The following is a 19,651-nucleotide window of genomic DNA, read 5'->3' as shown; positions in this document are numbered from 1 at the left end:
CCTCTCCTTTAACTGAGTATTAACTAGCTAAGGTTTGAGATAATGGGGCTATAGAAACAGAGGACATGTTCATACTGAGAAGCTGGATTTAAATATCGAGCTTTTGTGGAGGTGTACTCTTCTCTGCATCAGGCTTACTTAAATCTTGCCCAGTATCCTGCCTCTGAAAGGGGCTAGTGCCATGTTTTAAAGGGACAACTCTGAACAGGGCAACTTTGTGATCCCTTCCATTTACAAAAGTCATGTTTGAGCCCTAAAGTAAAATTAGACAAGGAAACAGAAGTAGCAGTTCATGGTTTATTTGGTGTTAGGGCTGGTACAGTTGAATGCTTGCAGTGGCCTTTACTTGTTGTATACAGAAGTCCTGGTTTTTACATTTCTAGGAACCAGATTTACAGCTATTCCAGTATGGTACACAAAAATTAAGTTCTCCAGAAAAGGTATGCACAGAGATTCCAAAGCAGTTAAGAAAATATATTTGGACCTGCAACAAGTTGAGATCTTTAATCTATTGGTCAGAGTTGGTTTGCCCTCCCTTCCCACCCCCCCATCTTTTGTAATACAAGAAATACGTTGGTCTCTACCTTTATTACACAGTTATGAAACCAATTATATTCTTCTGAACAGACCTGAAGCTGAGAAAGAGGCAGAGGATTTTGCTAGGCCGTGTTTTACAAGGAGTGCTAGATCTACTTTACACCACTAGGTTGTGATCCACCTCTGGCTACAAATACTGGTTTTGGTGAATAGGAAAAGCCACAGAACAGTTTCCTACTCTAATTTTAGGAAACTGAGTTGTTCATAGATTTTAGCTTTACATGTTTCTAGTCAGTAACTTACATCAAAGGACTTGATCTACTTGAAAAGTGCAACAGACAAATCCCCTATACTGTTGTATAGTGAAGTGCTAGGACAGAAGAATTAAAACTGCAGTTCCTTCTGGATTCCCCAAAGTGTATCTGCACTCTTCCGTAGCTTCTCTTCCTCCTCACTCTTCAGAGTCATCTTTACTACATCTGTAATGCCACTATATCCCAATACACACGGAACACTTAGGAAGACATCATCATGTATTCCATACATGCCCTGAAAAGGAAACAGAAGGATATTACTATATTACATGGTTTTTATAACCTTGGTTTACTTTATTTTAGAGTATTAGCCCATCAGGTCACTACTTCCTTTAAGCCAGTGGTCTAAACTGTTACCCAAATTTCACAGGAAATGAGGCAGCTCTGGATATTAACATGTACAGCTGTAAATTAGTTTACCTCTTAACACAAGAATGTTGGAAGTTTCTCTGCTTTAACAAGCTGCTGCTTACCTTAACCATAGTAGAAATTGGGTGCACCCTCTTTAGGTTCTTCATAATAGTTTCAGCTAGATCTGCCACAGAGAGACCAATAGCCCATGATGTGTATCCCTTCAACTTGATCACCTCATAGGCGCTGCAAAGGTAAAGAACTTGCTTTACATTTTCTAAAAAAATGTAGAAACTGAAGTTTGTTATAACTTGGATTATGAAATCTTAAGACAATGGATATGATTTAAAAAAAAAAAAATCACCTAACTCAGCTGCACCGGTCCCACTGACTTTCAGCAGGACTAGTGCCCTTCTACAAGATTAAGCACTTCTGAAAATTCCACCCATTTTGTTTATCAATCAAGCACCAAGATACCTATTAACCAGATTTAAAGTATTGGGTTCTCTGCACTGAAAAAAAAAAAAAATTAGAGGTTCATTATTACTCCCATCTATGTAAGATTTCTTGGGCATACAAGATTGCAGCTCAGAGATCATTAACATGTTTTCTCCATTAGACTGGTGAATGTTAGCCACCAAGGCATCCCTATTTTAAGTTGTACCATTTCTGTATCTTCACATTTGTTACTGTTATGCTGATACTGCGGCAGATACTTATAGCATAACTGAGCACAGCTGGTTAGAGACAACATATTTGCTCCATTTGACATGATGTTCTATAATTCTGTGCCATTTAAGAGTAAAGCAACTTGTTCTAGTGTAAAATTGCTCTTTACCTGTCCACCACCTGTTTGTGGACCTCTTTCCAATGCTCTTTGTCTGCATCAGTTCCTAGGTCAGGGTACAGAGCCTTCAGGGAGACACCAGCAACATTAACTCCACTCCAGACAGGTACTAAGATAAATACACAAAATTAACGAGTTACTTCACAGTATAGAGCAGTTATCAATCCACCAGACAAATCCTAATTTCACTCTACCCAAATATAAACTGACAATTAGCGCAGCACTTGGTAGAGTGAATCTGTTGCCATACAAGTGCCATTGCGGCTTGGATGTATGAATTTCTTTTTAAAAATGTTAAAATTAAGGTTTGTATATCTTACAGGATTAAAATAAGCCTTGTGAACCTAGTCCTGTTTGAATGTCTGAGCCCGTTTCTTTACATTTGGCATCTCAAGGTTAAAGGTGGTCAGTTTGGGTTTTTTATTGGTCAAGGAATAATTGACAATAAGGGACTATTTAGATAGTTTCATGAGGGGTTGGGGAGGTGAGAAGAGAAAAGAATTTTGAAGTCTCCCCTTCCCAGACAATGCTGTTTCAACAATCACTTGAAGGTGTGTTGAACAAAAATAATACTCCTAGGTACTCCTGGCCCAGATCTGCACTGAAGTTCAACGTAGGTTTTGAGAGAGAGGCCAAAAATACATGAAGACTTGATTTTAATTCCAGTCACTGAGTCTAGTCCCGGTCTGAAACAGCAGCATTTTTCAATAGTCCCTTGCAAGGAAGAGCTTCACCCTCCCACTCCTTCAGCTCCCTGCTGGAGACTTCTGGGGAGAATTTAGTCTGCAGGTTTTGGCCCTTCTTGGGTTACAGTAATGACCTTTTCTAACAGAACAGGTCAAGTCAAATATAGATCATCTACTGTTACTACATTCCACAGCTAAGTTAAGGAAGGCAATGCTTGTTTCCTTAAATTGCCTCATGTGAAGGTCTGAATGAGCAATTCTTTGCAAAAAATTGAATATTGGTGCTTCCTGGGAACTTGGTAGAGTTTTAGTCTTGAGCCCCTACTACACAATTTGTGATTTATTTAAAAAAAAAAAAACCCACTAATAGAATAAGGCTAAAGATAAGTAGGGCTTCATACGTACCACTAGAATCTCCATGCTCTCCAATTATCCACCCATGGCAGCTTAGAGAATGGATGCCCAGTTTTTCTCCCATGAGGTAGCGGAAACGGGCAGAATCCAGATTGCAGCCGCTACCAATAACACGGTGTTTAGGAAAGCCACTGATCTTCCAGGCCACGTAGGTCAAAATATCAACTATTAATACAATAGCCAGGTTAGTAAAAAGATGTGATGAAAGACTAATGAAAAATTCTAATGCCTTGTTTGACAAACAGTTTATTCCAACTGATTCTTGTGAGGGTTCTATCTGCAAGTGAAGGTTTTGTTTTTTTCTCTAAATATGCTGAATAGAGCACAGAACTGATACACCTTCCCAATATATATCTAGTTGCTTATTAGCAAAACCACCTTTTTAGCTGCATGACAGAGGCTTAAATTACACTTATTGATCTAAAAGAAATGTCAGCCTCCATTACGCACAGTCCTGCTTCAAGAGCTTTACAGAAGCAATTACAGGCAAGTTTAAACTGGAGGGTGAGGCTTAATTCTCAAATAGGCAATGTGAAGATTTTTTTGGGAGGGGGTGGGGGAAAGTCACTGCATCATCCTCTTCCTAAGTTCTGGGCGGAACTGGGAACTTGAGGCAAGTGGTCTCAAATCCCAGCCCAGTAAACTATATCAGTTTTCCCCTCTCTGAAACATGCTTCCGTAAGAGCCAGGGAACCGAGAGGGTTTTATTAAGCAGTCCTAACAAGCCTGACCTGGATTTGATACAACAAGCAGCGTGCAGTCAGGGCTGTACTTGACAACATTGGGAATGATGAATTTGAAGATGTTCACGTTGCGCTGGACCAAGTTAAGACGACTCTCTCCTTCTTGCTGGCGTGCGCCAGCTGTGATGATAACCAGCTTGGAGTGTGCAGTCACGCTGTAGTCTACAAAAAAAGTGTCAAACATTAATTCTTTCTACAGATAGGAACTCTAGGCTTGTTCTGAACTACCATCCTCAAGTTAGAGCTCACAAGTCTGAAGGTGCTGAGAGGCCATAGTTAGTGGAATATAGTGCTCTCCCAATAATCAGTTATCTTCTACTAAGCAGAGATTACATCAGCTTCAATTTGTTGCTGCACAAGTTTCTCTGATACTATAGTAATGGGGGGATAAATGAGTATGTATCCACACACTCCTGTGAGATAGGGAAGCACCATTATACCCATGCTACAGATGGCAGAGAGAGACTAAGTGCCTTGTCCAAGGTCTGGGGCAAAGCAGAGAATTGAACACAGGTCTCTTGAGCCTCAGGCTAGTGCCCTAACCACTTCTCCTGACTAGCTCTTTATTGGAGTGAGAAGAGTGCTCAACACCCTCCGCTACAGCTATGAAACATGGACATACTGTAGCAGACACTTGAAGCAACTAGAGCATTTTCACATGCCCTGTCTGTCTCTCCCATGTAACATCGAATGGGCAGATGAGATACCAAACAAGGTCCTGGACCAGTGCTGCATGATTAGCATTGAATCCCTGATAATAAATGTACAACTTCGCTTGGCAGGTCACCTCATACAGATGGATGATACACAACTCCTCACAGCCACGTTTTATGGACGGTTGAAAATGGGAGCATGTACAGTGGGAGGCCAACAAAAATATTAAAACACTCCCAAAGCTTCTCTAACAGCTGTTCAAATCAATCCTAACACATGAGAAGCTGCTGTGGATAGATCAGGATAGTGACAGACCTCTTGGTCTCTGGTTAAAAGCCATTGAGAATAGCAATACACAAAAAGCTAAAGAAGCACAAGTGAAGAAAGCAGGCTGTGGCAAAAACATATGGCCATGTCTGCCGGCCATGCAGCCATATCTGCAGCTCCCTTAATTGGCTTACATTCACCCAAGAGCACTCACTGAAACAAGGACTCATGTCAGCTATAACTGGAGACTCCAATAATGGAAGGAGGGAGAAGAAAGCCCTGTTGGAATGACTCAAATGTTACATCCCATGGAATGTGTGTTTTCTTTAAAAGGAAATATACTGGGTGCACTGCTGCTGATGGTAGCCCTAGGCTTCTCTCTATCTGGACAATAGCTGAGGTCTAGGTAGTGGTCTTGCATGCGTCTCTGGCTTGTGTCAGTAGGGGATGATGTCTTACAATTTAAAAAAAAAAAAAAAAGCCTCTGTTCTGATAGGGACTGCCTATGGATGAAGGAATTACTCCTTGGCTGAGAAATAAGTAAACTATGCACTAACACTTGCCCTAGTCACTAGCTCATGTGAAATTTAAACTGCCATAATCTGAGCTGTTTATAGCCAATAGGAGTGGTAGACAAGAACACAAGTCATGGTGGTGATTAGCCAGCTCCAGAGAAAAGTGATCTAGGAGGATCATACAGGTAAGCTGGATTTTTTTTTTTTTTTTTTTTTTTTTAATAAAAGGTTTTAACATAAGTTCTAGCCCCAGCGGTCAATTCCAGAACACAGGAGTGTTCACCTCCACAAGTTTTAATGAGAAGTTACAAATTCAAATTTGGTAGCTGTGAACCATTTCTCTCCCCCCCCAGAAAAGCTACAGTGAAGGGCAACAAATCAATCAGTGATATGGAACAACTTACCTATGAGGAGAAATTAAGAGAGACAGACAAGTAAGGGCAGGGGAATAAGATAGAGGTTTATAAAATCATGACTGGTGTGCGAGATGCTGGAAGACGGGGTGCTAATTTGTATCAAGGTCCCCATGTCAACAGAATACTAACAAATGCATAGCTGGAATCAATCTGGCTCACCAGTGTGGTTACAATAGGTATTAGAATTACAAAAATGTGTTTGTTTAGCCTTTATTAAATGGGTGGGAGTTGCTGCATGCATTAACATCTGTCGTCCATATTGTAAGGTAATATTTGAGTGGTTGTATTGTGAGCCTCTAAGTCACCAGACAGGAGAGGTGTATTAATTAGTGTGAAAGGCTGATCTTCAACGGCGACTCCATGTTTAGACTGTTCTGGTGCTGGAGAAGTTTACACTTGATTGGTGAAATCTAAGTATAGCACTCACAACCAATCTGGAGTTTGTGCCCTGTTTCCTAATTAATAAGCAGCACGTTAACATCCATAAAGTACTTCACACGATGCAGAGTCAACCGCTTGAACTCGTTGTCATGGAATGTTGAAGGCCAAAATATAATTAGGTTAAAAAAAGAACTAGATAAGTTAATGGAGGATAGGTCTGTCTGAGGCTATTAGCCAAGATGGTTAGGGATACCACCCCATTCTCTGGGTGTGCCTAAGCCTTTAGCTGCCAGAAACTGGGACTAGGCGATCACTTTTAAAGTTGCCCTATTCTGCTGATTCTCTCTAAAGCAGCTGACACTTCTGGTCTGACCCAATATGGCAATTCTTATGTTCTGTATGAACAGAAACAGATTAACACCTGCTGTTCAAGTAACACTTGGATGAGCAACTGTGTATCTGAAGTGATGGTCTCCATTTAGAAACTATATTTAAAACACACTAACCTTTGCCAGAAACAATTTTTGGTGTTCTAAGAAAGAGACTGCCATGCTGGAGATCCAGCATCTCTCCTCTCAGCTTGTCTTCTATGACATCAACAAGGGCAAGTTCGTCAGCCAAATCCTACAGGATGCCAGAAGCACAATTAAAGACCAAGTCAGTGCGCTGGGTTTCTGAATTAAAATGTTTCACTGTAATCTGTGAAGTCAGACTTCAGAAAGATGGCAACAGCATAAATTAAGTGTAGTTAGCCAACTGTTGCTGGTCAGGATCAGAAAACTCCTTCTAAACCAAATATTTTAGTTAGCTGGAACTTCTATCAATGTGCTAGCTTTTTGGGGAGTGGGGTGGGGAAGGAAGTATTGAAACTTGCAGTAATTTTCTTATCTGTACTGCACCTCACACACTGTCACTAGACTGTGGAGTGCACACGTTTCCGTGCATGTTAACCTGAACAAGACAAATGGCTTATGAAGCATATTCCAAACAGCTAGCGGTTTATAAACCATGACTACTTTACAATAATGAAAAGCAAGCATGGTGTAATCCATGGTATGATCAATAAATGGTTTGGTAATTCAGTGTGGAGAATGCAGTTCAGATTTAGAACAGACTACAGTCCCCCACCCCCAAAAGTTCCAGGAAAAGCTTACTTTCTAGAAATGACATTGCATACTCCATGCAATACATACATTTATATTCAGACCAGCATCTCTCATATCTAAGCTGGAATTACTTCCAGTACACAGTGGAATAAATGATTCACCAGCTCAATTTTCTCCTTGTTTAAAGCCAAACAGCTTTAGGCATTCTAGCAGTACAAATAAAGGTTTGGAATCCAGATCTATTCTATTCTGTAACTATTCTAGTTATCTGCCCAGGGTGGATAATTTCAGTAGAACCCCATTTATCAGACCTTCCATTATCTGGCTCTGTATTAACCAAACAATCAGCATGCACAGGTCCAGAAGTGGGTGATCTTTGTGGCCACTAGACGGCACTGCAGCCTCACACTTTCCTATTCTCCCTATTATATTTTTTCATTATCCGATCTGGCCTCAGTCCCAATTAGATCAGAAATATGGGGTTCTGTACATAAAAGTCAGAAAGCTGGCAATTGTTGGGGAAACATTCTAATAGTAAATGTTATTTGTCAGCTCATGTATAGCAAAGATGAGTGAATACCTATATTCCAATTGGCATTTACAAGGTGCAAAAAAACAGCTGGATAAATTAATAGTTCTAGCTATTCTCCACAGCTTTCTTTGGTCCCAGATGGAGGATGGGTAAACCTTGACACTCACCTTCATCAGGATGCTGATTGCACAAGCCATGCCGACTGCGCCAACCCCGACCACAGTGATCTTGTTGTGGGCATGACTGTGCTCCTCTTTGTGAACGTTTTGAATGAGAAGTTCCTTAACAGACATCTTGTAGTGCTGAAAAGAATTGAAGTGTCATGTAATTTCTCTAAGCATATGAGTTATTACTGTAGCTTTGAAGTGAACTCAATGTGCATATAATCATGGACCCTGTTACTAGATGTAGCACAAGCAAGGAAGTTAGGAGTGACCACATAACTAAGACAGTTGGTGATGCCGCTTGCAAGAGAGAGGCCCAAAGTGTACATTCCCGTTGAGAGCCTGTGGGTCATGAATAACTATAAATTGATTTAAATATACAAAGCAAGCTGATTAGGATTTGCCCCAAGAAGGTGTTATGAGCAATGATTATACAGTTGGTGTAGCGCTCCAGTAACCTGTTCCAATCTTAGGATAGAAGAATTTTTAGTTAAATAAAGTCACGTCTCTGGGTTTCAGAGTACAGCAGTGTCTGGCAACGGGTATTCTACTGCACCAGCAGCAAGGGGCTGGTCTTCACTTAAAATGCTACATCTGTGCCACTGCAGCTGTGTGGCAATAGCAGGTCTGTGTAGCCACTACTTATGCAGATGGGAGGGCATAGGTAATCCACCTCCCCAGGAGGCAGTAGCTTGGTTGACAGAAGAGTTCTTAACTATGCCACTCCTGGATTTTCCCCCACCTGTTATGCTGATCTAATTGTCTAGTGTAGATCTGGCATAGTACTAGAGCTAGACTCCGGCTAGGTCTTCACTAGAAATTACTTTGGTGTAATTTACAGCACTCAGGGGTGTGAATAATCCACACTTCCCAGTCATTTAAGTGGGAGTGGATGACCAGACTCCCTAAATTCTCTTGTTAATTTGTTTTAAGGTGCATTTGAGGAATTTTCATTAATGAGCCATTTAATTTTTGTCCCCTGGGTAGAATATTCTTACATGGGGAATACACTGCACCTCTGGCTGTACAAGCAGAATAGTTTCCCTACGGCTTCTGCATTCATAACTATTTCAGCCTCATGTTGCATCACAAGGGAGATAGGAGTTAGGGTCTGGTGAGGCAGCATGAATATTCATGAGCAGAGTTTTAAATATGCCATTAGTAATATATCCAGTTCTTCAATCACATACCTGCTGGTTAGGTACCTGGCACTATATGGTTCGTGTATGTCATTTGATTGACAAAGATGGTCAGTTGTTTGTTGGGAAAACCTTTAAAATATAACTTAATTTGAGCCACAGCTTAGGGGGCTGGTTCCTTTATTTAAGTGTGTCAAACATCCCCATTGGAAAACAACCTTAATGTTTACCATTACTTTTAATCCAATCCGGCAAATTGCTAGTAGTTTAAGGCTATGGGGGATATCTTTGGCTGGGATGTGGGAACTAAAAGAGGCTTAGGACACAATTTCAAATTCCACTGACATAAGCAGTAACATAAATGCTTTTGAAAAGGTTGCGCTATAAGTGACCTACAAGCTTTTGAAAGTGTTCCCCTCCCCCATGTTTATTCATGGATATCTGAGAGACGTTCCGCTTCTTCTGACGAGCCGTACAAAGCCACTATCATCCCTCAAAGACAGGACACAGAACGGGCCAGAACAATGAACCCTCTGCTCAGGGCCAGCTCCAGGCACCAGCTGAGCAAGCTGGTTCTTGGGGCGGCAGATTGTTCGAGACGGCATTCTGCCCAATCCTAGGGCGGTATGGCTGCTTTTTTTTTTTGTTCTGCTCCGGCCATCCTGTAGGGGGCGGCAGCGCGGAGAACCAGAGCGCCCTGCAGGGCAGTCCTCTTCCTTCCCTCCCTGCTGACCGGAGTGGAGCTCTCGCAGCAGGAGGCGGTGCAACGGGAGGGGCCGCGTGGCAGCGCCCCTGCTGTAGCCCTGGCCGCCCCCATCTCTCTCTCTCCCGCCCGCTCCCTCCCCCTTCTCCCCCGCCAGTCCCCCGGCACCCACGCTCCGGCCGTGCCACAGGGTTTTTTTTTTTTGCTTGGGGCTCCAGCATGTCCCTCAGGGTCAGCACTGAGAGGTGCAACTTTGCACGGCTATGGCTCTGTTTGTCCTGTGGATGAAGGGATTCAGTAGCTAGGAGCTATGATTCTGGCCCCTTTCAGAGGCACTTACATATACTTCAAAATAAACTGCTTCTCTCTCCCACCAAGGGGAGGAAAAGGCAGGAAGGACAATCCTGACCACCCCTGGGAAGTGAAAGGCACTTCCCTGGTTCTCAGTATGTACAGATAGGCACTGGAAATTCTCCCCTGCCACTTGGTGTCAGTATAACTGGTCTTTGTGGAGGAAGGCACCCCAGTGGGGAATATTGGTCTTCAAACTCCAGCCTGGAGTCACCTTAGTGTTTTTCCCCCCAAATTCAGACCCCATCCAATCTTGCTAGTGTCGATACAAGGACTGACTCTAGCTCCCAGTTCCTCCAACAGTGTGGTAGGCTCCTGCTGCTCTTCTAACAGAGGCAGGGTGCAGTTACCAGTGGGAGTGAGGAACCACCCAGCCAGCAGACTCAGAAATGGCACCCTGTGGCCCAACAGCCTTTGTCTTCAGGCTCTAAGTTCCACTGTTGCCATTTGCCCCCGTAGCCAAGTTCTGTGCAGCCAGGGAAGTGAGTAAAAATAGCTGCCCAGATGGAAGGGGAGGGAAAACAGGACTTGCTGTGTTAAGCCTGTGGGACAGGTTTTGCCCAATGAAATCTAGGAACAGGGAAAGATAATGAGATTTTTGTTTAACTCAACAGCAGACTCCATCACTTAAGTGTTTTAGAGTAGGACATATACACAGGGACTATGAGTCACTTCATCTTCCTATCACATTGCATCTCATAAGCAGCAGGGTCACACTGTCTCCTCTGTCTAAAGTAGGTTACAGTTATGGCATTTGATAAATAAGCGTAATCTCTGCCAGGCTGTCTTTAGTTCATGTGGTACAGAGTCTAGCATGAAAGGCCCCTCAGGGCCTCTATGCAGTACAATACAAGTTAATAATGCCAGTTTTCCTATTTCTTGCCCCTAGCTGTATGGCTCAGTGGGCAAGGAAATTAGAGTCATGGGCTTTGACATGGAACATCTCTGCTTCCCAGAGCACTGTAACATGAGAGACCCACATTTTCTCCATAGGCCAGATTTGTCCTTTAAAGCAGGGGCTCCCACACCATGCTATGTTCCATCCTTTCACATCACAACAATTTTTTTTTAAAAGGTGGTACATGAACCAGTAAAGATTGGGACTGCCGCTCTAAAGCATCTCCACATGGGCCAAGTCCTCCATAAGATAAAATTTAGACAGAAAATGATACATCATGTTTGGATCAAGAGCCAATAGAAGTATTTCATCAACTGTAAAATATACGTTTGAGGGATATTATTCCACCCAAGGAGTTAGGGATAGTCATGAAGAATCAGGCATCTGTGCAAAGCATGAAAGCTAGTGCATAGATCCACTGTCAGGTGAAATCAATACTTGACTGTATCTATTTAATATGTGGTTCTGTACCCAAGTTGTGTTTTAGGACTTGCGCTTTGCAAGATGGATTTTGCTGGAAGTGCTTTGCAACCACAAGCTTTTCAAAGGGTCTCCTTAAGCACAAGGCAAATTAATTATAAGTTAGGGCCTATTTAGGAGCTAAAAGCAGAGCTATCACCACAAGGTTTAAAAAAATTAAAGAAAGTGATGCCATGTAATAAAGTAGTGGTAATTTATAAAATGCCCACCTCTAGAGAACTAACCAAGGACTCCCACGACTCAGACTTCGCTAACAGCACTGGCTCCATTCCTCACCGATCAAATGAAATAGCTATCTAAGACAGCAGATACTGACCCAAAACACACTGGTTGGGGTTTGGTTTTGTTTTTCACAATGGTAGAAACATTGGGCATGTTTGTTTAAACAAATGTTGCCACAAATATTAATTGGGTTTTTTCCCCTGCACTGTGTCATGTTTGCGTAGCTGTACTTCTTCCTCACAGAGCATCAGATTAACACAGTGGGATGTTGTATTGTAGCTGGAATCCAACACAGAACGGGCTGTCGGGTTGCCGAGCCTAATGCCTTGCCAGACCCAAGTGCAAATGGCCGTGGCTAAGCTCCACACCGCCACCAAGGGGCAGTAACTGGAATGCCAGCCAAGGCTGAAGCGGAGCATGGCAAAGGGCTCTATGAGCAGAGGCAGAGATGGGGATGGTGGGAGTCCTCGAATTTCACCCAGCACAGACTCAGAGGTTGGACAGGTCTCTGACATTTTAGGAATAGGTACACACCACCATCCACTCACCCCCTGGCTGCTCCCTGCAAGCCCTTGCAGTGTTCCTGCCTGCAATGAGCTTTGCTTGATCAAGGTGGGGACTCCCTAGTTTCATCTAGGTAAGATCGGCCCGAGCACCACCTCAAGCAGCCCAGTGCTGTTTCAGCTCCTGTGTGCACTCAGTCCTGCTCCAGCAAAAGGGGGTGGTGACTAGAGGAGGATTAGTCCTCACAGTGTGTTGAAGGAGCAGCTGAGTTCTGACTCTGCCTGACTAGAGGTCAGGGTCTGCTGCCCCATGCAAGAGTAACCCTCCTTTCATTCGCATGCCTAATCTGCCAGCGAGCAGCCTCCGATGCCAGGAAGAACTGCAAGCGCCAGCCAAGCTAACTCCCATCCTGCACACGGATTTCACTTCCCCCCACCAGCTCCAGGCAGAAGCTAGCCCCACCTTCACCCCCCAGAATTCATCATGCTGGGTTGCCCAAGGGAAAGTGCTTGGGTGTGTCTGGGTGCAGTAAGCTGGAAAGGAGCAATGAGGCTCACTGAATGTTGTGCAACCCTCCACGCTAAGCGACCAAGCCACCAGCAACCGCAGGATTCTCCCCTCAGACAGGATCGGGTCTTTGCAGCTCAGGAATCCTGAGCAAGCCCGTAAAGGGGATCAGCTAAGCAGGAGCCTGCAATCTGTGTGGGGCACCATTATCATCCCCAGGGGCATGCCCATCACACAGCAAGGAAGCATCCTGACTGGGCTCGAAGGTCAGCAACAGTAAAACGATAATTGCATGTAACAGCTCCACAGCAATGACTCAATCGATGATTAAAGCGGATGTTGCAGCTTGGGGAAGAACTCAGAACACATAGCCACGGTGCCCATTGCCCCAATCCACCTCAGAAATCAGAGTGACCCAGAGACTGCAGCCAAAATCACCACAACATCCCCAAAAATATTGTTACCTAGGGCTGCTATAACCCTCCCAGTGCACATGGGTTGTATAACTAACCCTTGCACCCCCCAAAGTTACAGTGGGCCAGGGATCATATACCCGTAACTCATGTAGCCCTAAAAGCAATTCAGTTACTAGAGGTTATGTAGCCCTTCTCTATACCCCACACCCAAATCGCAGTGACCCAGGGAACACTGAAGAATTATAACGCAGCCAACGCTCCCGCACAAAACAATCAGTGACCCCGGGGGTTATATAAGCCGCACCACCCCTGTGACTCAGGGATCGCAGCACAGAGCCCTCCTACCCCTCCCTCAAAACAAACCGATGAGCCAGTGGTGTATATAACTCCCCCCCCCCCAACAAAATATAAAAATGACTCGGCGGATTATGCAACTAACAGCCTCCCCCCGAACAAAACCCGTCCTAGCGGCCCCCCGCGTCTCTGCACAGGACTGCCCTTGCTCCAAGCGGATGCTACAGCGCTTTACTCCCACCTGCGGCTTACCTGGGCGATCTAGCTAGCCAAGACTGTACGGTGCTAATCCTCCGGCCCGCTCCCCGCCACCACTGCAGTACCGCTGCTGGGGGGAGCGGGGGGGATATAAATAGGGCTCCGCGGCTGACGTGCGGCCAGCGGGGCGGAGCGAGCTCGGCCAGCTGACTGCCCACCAGAGCCCAAGTGGGACGTGCCCGGCTGCACGTCTGGCGCGGGGGCTGGGCCGGTGCCGCCGCCAGGGCGTCTCGGGGTGCGGGGCAGGTGTAACTGCGCGCGGGGTATGGTAGGCGAGCAGCGCTGGCGTCGCGTGGCGTAGCAGGGGGCAGAGCCCAGCCGAGGCGTGGGGCTAGCTGAACCCCCGCGCTGTTTGCCAAGGCAACTCCGGGATCTCTACCGCCTTGCATGGAAACCGGGCTGTGTGCAAAGGGGCCTTCGCTCGATGCAGCGGCCAGCAGCACAAGAGCCATGCTTGGCACACACTTTGTTGTTCCACCACGGGGACGTGCAGTGCAGGGGTGTTGGTTTTTAAAGATTACCTGGGAGCTAAGTGGACTGTATTAGCCCCATTTTACAACTGGGGAAACTGAGGCACGGAATATTTACAGCCATTATCCCTGACCATGTTAAAGGTCCCTCGCATAAGGGGATGATGGAGGTAGCGAGGGTTTCTTTATGAGGAATAAGGAAACTTGGAAGGATTTTTAGGTTGACTTTTGGAGATGGATATGTAAGGATAGAAACGCAGGCCTTGGAAAGCTCTATAATTGAAGAATTAGTGAAACTAGGATATCACAGAAGCCTGAAACCTGAGTCATTGAGATGGGAAGGGGAATTTGTCTTTTTTGTTTTGTTTTGTTAATAGCTATTTAATGTCAGTGATTAATTAGCATTCTGGAGAAGACCACTTTCTCATACCTTCCCAGACCCTCCCCCTTTCATTAAGCTATGTGAGGTCAGGATCTAATGGCCTTATCTAGACTAGGAAAAATATATTTTTAAGACCTGTTAGCTAGCATGTATTAAGTGCTGTTTAAAATGTGTGTTGCTAGTGCCTAATGTAGCCAGACTTAACACCTTTAAAAGTGTGTGTTTACTGGATATGCTCAATGGTTGGACCCCCAACCAGATAATGTTTTTAAATGTTGTCTCTGTCTAAACTGGGTGTTAGCGACCATGTGAGCATGTTTTTAACACATTTCTTAACCACATCTTTCCACTTTTGATAGTGATGCCATTGAATCCCACTTCATAATTTCACTTCACGTGGTTTGCCTCTTTGGTTGTTGCAGTTAGTCTCACAAATTAAGAGAAGATCTACTATTATTTTAATTTCTCCCCCTATGTGCAGCATCTGCAGTTTCTTTAAGCGTAGCTCTCAACTGTTCCTGACTGTGGCAGTCTGCCAGTCTCTCTAGATTCAAGTTTACCTTGTTCTATGCAAAACTCATGCTCTTCTCCTAAATTCTGTACTGTCAGCGGAGGAACCTCCCATCATGGCTTTTATGCTTACCAACACTATTTCCTCAAATAAGGGGTTCCGTTAAAATCCTCATGCAGCTGCTGACATAGCCTAGTCCTGCTCTAAAGACCTGATGAGACGCGCAGCCCAAAGTGGTATGGCTGTGAATGGTAATAGGGCCTCAGAGAAAAATCACAAGTGAGAAAAATATCATAAGCATTTGCGGATGCCGAAATACACAATTGGAGGAAAGAGTTTTGCCTGCATACTTGTGAAATCCAGAGACAGAAGAGCAATTAATATTGTCCATTCTCTCTGTAAATACATCTGTCAGATTAGATACTAAAACCTGCAAGCTGTAACACTTGACATGCTTTGTTCGTTGCTGATGCATCAGGATTGGCAAGTGCTTGTGTTGTGTGGCTCAGGGAAGGAAAGGAATTGCAATAACTGTGGCAGATGTGGAAGGGGAACCGCTGGTGAAGGAAGGAGTAAATTTGCTGTGGAATGAATGTAGAAAAAACAAAGTGACTTATTGCAGTGCTGTCATTTTACATTATTCCCGGTTCACAGAGCATCCTAAGCAAAAGACTTTGGAAGGAGGGGTCAGGAAGTTTAGTTATGCCTCCCTGGAATCCTCCCTTTCAGGAACTTTATATGCATCTGAGTAGCTCATTGCTGACTTAGCATTTTTTCACATATCAAAACGGAGTTGGATGCCAGACACCAGGGTCTCTAACATTATACAGGTAATTAAACATCATGCTTCAGGGTACAAAATGATCATCTGGAGGAGAGTTGGTCAGGAAAGAATATTTTTTTCCCATATATACTGTTGAAGTTTTTGGCAGTAGGACTAGGGGCCTGTCGACACTAAGCTAAAAGGGGTATTTTTAAAAACCCCTTTGGCTAGATGATTTAAAACTCTAGAGCAGAGAGGGCAAGCTGTTACTTAACACTTTAATGGGCTGAGGTGAACTCTAGGCTCCCAAAAAAGAAAAGGTTATTATTTGTACACTTTTCATCCTGTAAGCCAAGCAACATAAAAACAGGCATAGTTTCCAATATATCACTGTGCCTCCGTTGCCATGATTGTCAACTCTGCGCACCTGTGCGGAATCTGTGTTTGCCACAAAGACCAACATCATCTCTCTTGCTTATAACTCCTTCTCTTCACCTCAACCAGCCAACACAGGTTAAAAAACAACTTGCCCTGTCTGCACTAGAGTTGAGTTAACGTAGGTTAGCTAACATGTTTTAAAGTAGATATTGTGTTTATCCTGGTCTAGACAAGCCCAAGGTGGCTATACAGCAGATTGAACACCATGACATGTTGAAACCTGTCTGGTTTTATGATGATTGCATTTAATTCCCCTACATTATTTGGTGGAAAATAAGGTGGAAAATGCCAACATTTTTCGTGTGTGTATTGTGGGGCCGAGAACACCACCAGGCACACTCAAGAGAAGAGAAATCTTCAGGCATGATTGACATTGATTTTCTGCCTCAGAGAGATTCAAACAAAGGAGGCCCATACCAATGCAAGCAGTATGGAATGATCTGATGACGGGCACTGTTCCTGCACTTGGATGGTCTCTCTCCCATTCTCCCTTCCAAGGACAGGAGACCAAATCCTTTTTTTAGTCATCCTTTTAAATGGCTGACTTTGCTTATTTGGATGTAAGCCCGCATTTCCCCTCCCGGCCCTCATACCTTATCTGCCTAGCTGCAGCCCTCCATTGCAATGGCAATGGGTGAGGGGTGTGTGTGTGTGTATATATATATTAAGTTACTAAAGTGTTTTGAAATCCTTCAAATCTCTGTGGGGAAGCTTGTCCTCTCTATAACATGACTGGCCTCTTCTCTCCATTTTCAGAGGCTTCAAAAATCACCCCTTTGAGTTAAAATAAAAATGGGGCAGCTGAAATTGTTAGGCTAAAACAGTGGGCAAACTTTTTGGCCTGAGGGCCACACTTTGGTATGGAAATTGTATGGCGGGCCACGAATGCTCACAAAATTGGGGGGGTTGGGCTGTGGGAGGGGGTGAGGGGCTCTGGCTGAGGGTGCAGGCTCTCGTGTGGGGCCAGAAATGAGTTCAGGATGCGGGAGGGGACTCCAAGCTGGGGCAGGAGGTTGTGGAGCAGGGGGGAGGGTTCCAGCTCGGGGTATGGGCTCTGGAGTGGAGCTGAGGATGAGGGGTTGGGGGTGCAGGAGGGGGCTCCAGGATGGGACCAAGGGGTTGGGAGGGTATCAGGGGTGCAGGCTCCCAGTGGTGCTTACCTCAAGCAGCTCCTGGAAGCAGCAACATGTCACCCCTCCAGCTCCTATGTAGAGGCACAGCAGGAGGCTCGGCATGCTGCCCCTGAAGCTCCCATTGGTCATGGTTCCCAGCCAATGGGAGCTGTGGGGGCGGCGCTTGGGGCGGGGACAGTGTGTGGAGCCCCCTGGCTGCCCCCTATGCATAGGAGCCAGAGGGGGAACATGCCACTGCTTCTGGGAGCCGCGCAGAGCCCCGGCCCCGCTCCCCGGCTGGCGGAAGCTCGAGGGCCAGATTAAAATGTCTGAAGGGTCAGATGTGGCCCCCAGGCTGTAGTTTGCCCACCCCTGGGCTAGGAGCACATCCAGTGCCCACTGAAAACAATGGGAGTCTTTCCATTTATTTCAATGGACATTGAATTACGCCCTGATTAAGTAACAGAAATTACCTGTACCACATTTTCTTCAGTCTGGATTTTTTTTTTTTTTCAGTGAGTGATATGAGGTAGCTTTAACTCTAAACTAGGCTCACTACCATGGGTAAGAACATGGCTTTAGACAATCCATCACATCAGATGTTTCCAATATTCTGGGTAAAAGTTATACAGCATTAAGTGGTTTTGTCTCCATTTTGATACTTGACTGTAGGGTTTAAGGTATTATTCAATCTTGGTGTCTCTTGTCAGTTGCATGTGTCCTTTTTCTTGCAGGAAAACCAACTGAAAGCTGATATTGACACCACCACTCCCCCCCAAAGATGAGAAAAGACATGAAGCTACGAAATGCACGGGGTCATTTTGGGGGTTTAATTCTGAAGTTTTTGCTCAGGCTGCACTCCCAATGAACTCCATTGGGTTTTGTCTGCAGAAGCAGGCAGTGTATTCTGAAGAAACGATCAGGGGCCTGAGCATCTGCTCTGAGTTCTGAGTTCAAATGGGATGTTTTTCTAAAAAATCTGTTCTAGGAATTATTTTGAAGAAGTTCCATGGCCTGTGTGATACAAGAGGTCCAGATGAGATGATCACAATGGTCCCTTCTGGCCTAGGAATCTCTTAATCTAAATCCTGGTTTACCCATTAATTTGTTCTGCACCCTGGGATGAGTCCCTTCATCTTTCTGCCTCAGTTTCTCCATCTGTAAAATGAAGATAATATTTGTGACTGGTTGGATCACAGGAACCCCCTTGAAAACTGCCCAGTGATGTGCCAAGACTGCTTCTGCCCTGGCTTTCCGTGCCAGCTTGGGACCCCAGCACCTTGTCTTGCTGAGCCAGACATGCCCATCTTCTCCAACACAGACACAGGGTCTGAATTACTTGCCCCAAATCTGCAGACTTAACTGAAAACAGCTCACAGAAGTGTTCTTGTCTTTAACATTCAGATGCCCAGCTCCCAATGGGGTCTAAACCCAAATAAATCCGTTTTATCCTGTATAAAGCTTATACAGGGTAAACTCATAAATTGTTTGCCCTCTATAACACTGATAGAGAGAGCTGCACAGCTGTTTGCTCCCCCTCCCCCCCCAGGTATTAACACATTCTGAGTTAATAAGTAAAAAGTGATTTTATTAAATACAGAAAGTAGGATTTAAGTGGTTTCAAGTAGTAACAGACAGACAAAGTGTATTACCAAGTAAAATAAAATAGAACATGCAAGTCTATGTCTAAGAAACTGAATACAAATAAAATCTCTCCCTGAAAGATATTTCCATAAGTCTCTTTCACAGACTGGATGCCTTCCTAGTCTGGGCACAGTCTTCCCCCTGGTACAGCCCTTGTTCCAGTTCAGGTGGGAGCTAGGGGATTCCTCATGATGGCTCCTCTGTGTTCTGTTCTACGCATTTATATATGTTTTGCATAAGGCGGGAATCCTTTGTCCCTCTGGGTTCCCACCCTCACCCCTCCTTCTCGATGGAAAGACACCAGGTTAAAGATGGATTCCAGTTCAGGTGACATGATCACATGTCACTGTAAGACTTCCCCACTTGCCAGCACACACGTATACAGGAAGACTTGCAAGTACTGTAAAACAGAGCCATCTGCAGTCAATTGTCCTGGTTGATGGGAGTCATCAAGATTCCAAACCAAACTTAATGGCCCACACTTCGCATAATTACCATAGGCCCTCAGAGTTATAATTCATATTTCTAGTTTCAGATACAAGAGTGGTACATTTATACAAATAGGATAACTGCACTCAGTAGATTATAAGCTGTGTAATGATACCTTACAAGAGACCTTTTGCATGAAGCAT

At 44.6% G+C, this 19,651-nt stretch overlaps 1 protein-coding gene and 1 long non-coding RNA gene across 2 annotated transcripts; one reads left to right on the top strand and one right to left on the bottom strand.

Moving 5' to 3' along the window:
* Positions 1-283: 283 nt before the first annotated feature.
* On the bottom strand, positions 284-13,851 carry LOC117877272 (L-lactate dehydrogenase A chain). The gene is made up of 8 exons (XM_034770226.1): positions 13,694-13,851; positions 7,931-8,065; positions 6,632-6,749; positions 3,881-4,054; positions 3,141-3,314; positions 2,041-2,158; positions 1,325-1,448; positions 284-1,086 (listed from the first exon to the last, which is right to left on the bottom strand). The coding sequence occupies exons 2-8, from the start codon at positions 8,054-8,056 to the stop codon at positions 922-924; spliced, it is 999 nt and encodes a 332-aa protein (XP_034626117.1). The 5' UTR covers positions 8,057-8,065; positions 13,694-13,851; the 3' UTR covers positions 284-921.
* Positions 13,838-18,710, top strand: LOC117877273. The gene is made up of 3 exons (XR_004645667.1): positions 13,838-13,962; positions 15,717-15,892; positions 18,110-18,710. It is a non-coding gene; the product is annotated as an uncharacterized LOC117877273 (long non-coding RNA).
* Positions 18,711-19,651: the final 941 nt, after the last annotated feature.

The sequence above is a fragment of the Trachemys scripta genome, chromosome 4 (assembly GCF_013100865.1).
Source record: "Trachemys scripta elegans isolate TJP31775 chromosome 4, CAS_Tse_1.0, whole genome shotgun sequence".
NCBI lineage: Eukaryota > Metazoa > Chordata > Testudines > Emydidae > Trachemys > Trachemys scripta.
The sequence above is the reverse complement of the archived record's forward strand: the minus strand, read 5'-3'. Positions and strand labels throughout refer to the sequence as shown.